The following is a 5,820-nucleotide window of genomic DNA, read 5'->3' as shown; positions in this document are numbered from 1 at the left end:
TCCCCCCTTCCTCTTCTCATTGAAGACATGCGATGCAGTCCTAAACAGTCTCTGGCTGTCGGTGCTTGTAATGATTTTTGCGTCTTTCTCCGACAGTTTAAATGCTTCCACACTGCTGACGTGTGTGCTGCATAATAAAGACTGCGCGCCTCTCACTCTGCACTGGTTGCTATTTGATCGCATCATATCATTGTTCGGTACAATTTATTCTGTCTTTTTGCTTATTCGGCCGAACACCGAAAGAGCTTTTTTTGCTATTTTCGGCTGAATAATTTCGGTTGCCGAACATTCAGTGCATCCCTACTTAGAAATGAAAAATATTCGCTTGTGTAAGCAAATACTTCACACACTCACCACATTTGCAGGGTGCATGTCTGATTTTGCGGAACGTCAGAGATGTCCTGGTACCACAGCGGCTCAGGGTCAGATTACTTAAATCAGAGGTCATGACCCCTGACCCTCCAACCTCCAACACTGGTACTACATCACATTTCCGAGGTGTTATGCTGACATGAAACATACACAAAACATGTTAATCTCCCTAGAACAAAGGATTTATGATATAATATAATATACTTTGTGCATATTGAATGATAATATTCATTAAATAATATTTATAATGATGAAACAAAAATCAAGCATAAATCTAAAGAACATATAGATGTTTAGTGTTTGGTTGTCTGCATATATTTGGACATATATCTGACCCTGGACCACAAAACCAGTCATAAGGTCAATTTTTCAAAACTGAGATTTATACATCATCCGAAAGCTGAATAAATAAGCTTTCCATTGATGTATGATTTGCTATGACAGGACAATATTTGGTCGAGATACTATTTGAAAATCTGGAATCTGAGGGTGCAAAAAAATCAAAATACTGAGAAAAATCACCTTTAAAGTTGTCCAAATTAAGTTCTTAGCAATGCATATTACTAATCAAAAATTAAGTTTTAATATATTTACAGTAGGAAATTTACAAAATATCTTCATGGAACATGATCTTTACTTAATATCCTAATGATTTTTGGCATAAAAGAAAAATCAATAATTTTGACCCATACAATGTATTTTTGGCTATTTCTACAAATATACCCCAGCGACTTAAGACTGGTTTTGTGGTCCAGGGTCACATACTGTATTTAGTGAATATGTACAAAAAAAAAAGTCCTGTTTCTCACCCGTGAGTCCACAGATAACGGCTCTCTCCTTTCATCGCCAGCAGACTTCTCTCTGGCAGCACCACAGCGACAGAACGTCCATCAGGATGTTTAAAGTCCATTACTGTCTATAGGAAAATAGCAAGATGATTATTTATCCATGTAAGAAAATCATGAGGTTCATTTTCCATCTCCATCTTTGTTTTGACTATTGAAAATCAGATAATCAATAATGTTGCTGTACCATAACCAATCAATAAGGCTACAAACAGGCCTGGTGTAACAGAACGCCCTGCCACACTAATAATACTAATGTATGAAAAACGTAAACATATTCCCCAAAATAAACATATCCTTATAATCCATAATTACTGGCATTTCAGTGGTTCATTTATTCGTACCTTTGCTCCGAGACTCAAGGAAAGGATGGTGTCCTCAAATGCAGAGTGTGTGTCTGTGTCTATATGAGGGGGAATCCCTGTACCAGACAATAACATTTAGTCCTTTAAGCAGACATAAATCTCCCCTCAGCTGCACAAATACATGAGCTACTACCTTGTCCACTTTGGTATTGGTTTACAGTGAGCTGGTCTGGAAGGACACTTACGTGGCCATCAGCTAAACACCTTTGTAGCAGAGCATCACATTCCGCCGGCAGGCCTGAAATGACAGGTGTCTATTCAATTTTAGATTAATTAGATACTTAGATTATAATACTTACATTATATGTAAATATAAATACGCTACCATTCAAATATTTGGAGAAAACTAACACTTTTATTCAGCAATGATAAATAAATTGATCAAAAGAGAGAGTAAAGACATTTATAATCTGACCAAAAATGACTATTTTAAATAAATGCAGGGTTTCCTGAAATTTTTTTATCATATTTTCCACTAAAATATTAAGCAGCTCAACAGTCTTCAACACTGATAATACAAAAAAAAATAAAAATAAATCAGCCATTACAGGAATAAATGACATATTAAAACATTAAAATAGAAAACAGTTGTTTTACACGCTATTTTATTATGTTACTGTATTTAGATAATAATTGGGTATTAAGGACTTCTTTAAAAAGATTTTAAAAACACTCACACATAAACATACATATCATCATCACAAAAAATGTGATGCAAAAAAATTTGGAATTTTCATACTTACCACCTGGTAAGGGCTTGTCTTTATCTACGTTATTATTATCGTACCGAAACTCAAACCCATAATGCTTTACTCTTCTGTGTTTTAAAGCTTTCTGCGCTGCAATACAAAAATAAACACATTATTATTATTATGACTACTAATAAATATCTGAATAGGTTTGCCTTCATAACTCTGCTATACATGAATATGTAACAAAGAGGATTAAACAATGTGATGGATTTTTTTTTTTTTTTTGCTGATTTGCAATAATTCTAACCGAGGCTGTCAAGTAGCTCTTACCCGTGACTTCATCAGTGTGTGCCGTCCAATCAACAGCCTGTAGCAGCTGCAGCTCCTCCTCTGGAGACACAAAATCCTCCAACACTGACAGACCAGGAGCCAAAGCACAGGATACACTCCTGTCACTGTCCACTGACAGGTAATCAAAGACGAGATCCATTACAAACACTTCGTTTTAAGGCTCATTGAATAGGATTATAAATATGAGTCAGTCAAGTGACACACCTTTCTCAGCATAACTCAAATTAAGTGTCACACTTTGATCGTGACACTGCAGCGCTCGTCCATTGAGGAGTGTATATGCATTCTGGCCTGCCTCAGTTGAAGAATATGTTACAAATGCATATGGTTTCGCTGGAACTCAACAGTACCTCCCTCTTTAAGAACCTGCAGCAGCGACTCTCTGCTCACTCCATTCCCCAAACCTCCATTAGAGACCACCAGATGCTACATAACAGACATTCATGAACATACACATTACTGACTGCTTTTATGAGCCATTTATGCAAAGCAATGAACTGCATATTTCACCATTTGACAAACTTCATCAACACCTGTGTTACTGCATGAGATATGCAGAAACACACAACTTAGACTAATAACTTTTATCCATTATTAATTCACAATAACTGATGGTGTCTTGACCGTAGGTATGTATAAATATCTATGGTTTTGACTGGGAAAGCCACAAATCATTTATATCTTTCATAATTGTTTAGCATCAATTTAAGTGCATTAATTTAAAATAAAGTCTGTAGATTTAGTAGTAGCTTATACACTGTAAAAAAACGTATTCAGTATTCAGACACACAAACATAATGAAACGAACAGCAGTAGCTTACTACTGGCTATTTAAACTCGACTGTGTAATTTGGTCGATCCATATTCTACTGACACTTCGTCAAAAGAAGCTTCGTAAGTACCTTTGTGGGATGTGACACTGTGCTTATGCCCTCGTGTTTCAATAATGTGTGACTGGCTTTAATCTGCCTTCGAAGCAGTTTTTTCTCCTCTTTAGTTCTTCTGATACTTGCGCTGTACATGCTGCAACCGCATATTTGATCCCCTCACGCAAGATCTACATAATTGGTTCCTAAAAGCGTAGCATACTGTTGCTTTTCTGAAATTTAAGTTTTATTGCTTCCATTCTGCGGCCACGATTTCTACACATAATAAACATCTTTTCAAAATTACGTGACAGAAAATTAATGTTTTTACGTTGCAAGACGTGAGAAATAATTTGGTGATTTTGATCTTATAGTAATAACCAGTGACGTTTCCAATTACTAAATGTTGACAGAGATTACAGTGGCTACATCAAACCATATATACTAGGGTGACCATACGTGCCATTTTCCCAGGACGCGTCCTGGCCAGGACTTCTATATTGCCTAAAATATCTAGGTTTTGGCTTTGTTTGCGTGTGCAGACCGATCGGTGTATGACATCAAAATACCTTGAGAGCATTTTGAAAGCATAAGGAACCGTTTGTATGGTACTTTGATGTCATACACCGATCGGTCTGCACACGCAAACAAAGCCAAAACCTAGATATTTTAGGCAATATAGAAGTCCTGGGAAAATGGCACGTATGGTCACCCTAAATTTTCACAGGTCTTTTTAAATCTAAATGCAGCATTATCAGTGTGTAGACAATTATTTAAGGCCTTTGATCGACGGAGGTGCAGATATAGCTTGATTTTGCATTAGGGCAGAAACGGGCAACATTGATGTGCATTAGAATTAATCTTATATTCTGCTTGAGATTATGATGATCAACCTCCTATGTCATTTCAACCTTAATTTTTAAGCAATGAACTGAACAAACTTGCTGAATTTTTACAATGAACTGAACAAACTTATTGAATTTTTATGATCTTTTTTATGAATTTTTACGATCACAGAACTTCTGGACAATGAAGCATCTGAACCTTTAATTCAGATTACTAACAATTTCTCTAACAAAGACATGCCTCACACAGTGCCTTGTAAGAAAAAAAAAAAGTTTAACTCATCATAAACTAGTTTGCTTGAGTATCTACTTGTTTCATAAGGGGGTTTTGGGCACTTGTGAAATGGCCAGGCTGAGAGAAAACCAGAAAAAAAACAGCAAACAAGCTTAGACTAGCTGAACAAAAGACTTTTTTAGAGTTGGTGAAATGGGTTTATATTAATACTTCTGAAACAGCATCACAACAAGAAGTTTTAAATTGGCTTCTTGAAAACTGTGATTTAGAGGTACAAACAAAATACAGATAGACTGGAAACAATGTGACATTGGATTAAATTTTTTTTACTAAAAATATTCAAAAGAAACAATAACAAACGTATGCTTTGGAAAACTGTTGATTTAGTTAACATAACACATCTAGCTTCCAATAATTTCTACAAGCAAAACACAATTCATCTCTCAGTACAGTATATTACAAGACAGAGGATGATCATACAAAGGAAAAAACAGGACTCGAGTTACTCTCCATAAAGAATACGTTGACCGTTGCCTGTGCCAATCGGGTACAAAGGGATACACTCCCAACCTCGTGGACACAGAAAATGGTTGTTACATCAGTCTTTTGTCTTCTGCAAACTGTGGGTCCATCTAGTGGCAGAAGCAGATATTTCAGGCTTAAAGGAGGATGTGACTAGTGACGAAAATTTCCAGAGAAACCTCACTTCTTTTGCTTGGGAGGTGGTCTGCAAAAAAAAATAGAAAACATTAGATTTTTTTTTTTTTTTTTTAACAATAAAAAACATTTCAGACCAAAACTATTCAGGCCTAAATACAAACCTGCACAAACCAGGGGTCACATTATGTGCAAACATGCTTTCTTATTAGGGCTGGGTAAAAAATATCGATATCTCTATTAATCGATTCTCATTTTTACGGAATGACATCGATTCTTAAATCCCAAAATCAATAGTCTAGCCCTATTAATACCAGTTTCAGTACAAAATAAACATGACTAAACATCTGAAGGTAAGTTAAAAGAAAGAGTACAACTTTACAATCCGTATCCCCAGGTTCAATCCTCAATCTGTTTCTCAGCCGCGCAAAGACGTCAATATAACGGCTTGTAAACAATGTCACGTGACGTCACATTTACCTCAGAAAAACATATTTGGTGACCATAAACTCATTAGTCAGATAGAAAAATAAACTGTAGAGAGGGGCATTTTGCTAAATATATGCACCATATAACATATTCATTATAAATT

The 5,820-nt window shown here is 35.8% G+C and overlaps 2 protein-coding genes across 2 annotated transcripts in view; both read right to left on the bottom strand.

Moving 5' to 3' along the window:
• LOC107737819 (alkylated DNA repair protein alkB homolog 8) overlaps positions 1–3,647 on the bottom strand; it is an 8,584-nt gene extending 4,937 nt beyond the window's left edge. The window contains 9 exon segments of the mRNA XM_074560170.1: positions 355–506; positions 1,182–1,288; positions 1,562–1,638; positions 1,716–1,820; positions 2,326–2,421; positions 2,605–2,736; positions 2,830–2,964; positions 2,967–3,051; positions 3,528–3,647. Coding sequence (XP_074416271.1) covers positions 355–506; positions 1,182–1,288; positions 1,562–1,638; positions 1,716–1,820; positions 2,326–2,421; positions 2,605–2,736; positions 2,830–2,964; positions 2,967–3,051; positions 3,528–3,647 — 1,009 coding nt within the window.
• A 1,233-nt stretch (positions 3,648–4,880) lies between these two features.
• fbl (fibrillarin) overlaps positions 4,881–5,820 on the bottom strand; it is a 9,442-nt gene continuing 8,502 nt past the window's right edge. Inside the window, exon 9 of the mRNA XM_016549442.1 lies at positions 4,881–5,298. Coding sequence (XP_016404928.1) covers positions 5,274–5,298 — 25 coding nt within the window. The 3' untranslated portion in view covers positions 4,881–5,273. The remainder of the gene's footprint in view (positions 5,299–5,820) is intronic.

The sequence above is a fragment of the Sinocyclocheilus rhinocerous genome, unplaced genomic scaffold (assembly GCF_001515625.1).
Source record: "Sinocyclocheilus rhinocerous isolate Xijiao unplaced genomic scaffold, SAMN03320098_v1.1 scaffold1876, whole genome shotgun sequence".
Taxonomy (NCBI): Eukaryota; Metazoa; Chordata; class Actinopteri; order Cypriniformes; family Cyprinidae; genus Sinocyclocheilus; species Sinocyclocheilus rhinocerous.
The sequence above is the reverse complement of the archived record's forward strand: the minus strand, read 5'-3'. Positions and strand labels throughout refer to the sequence as shown.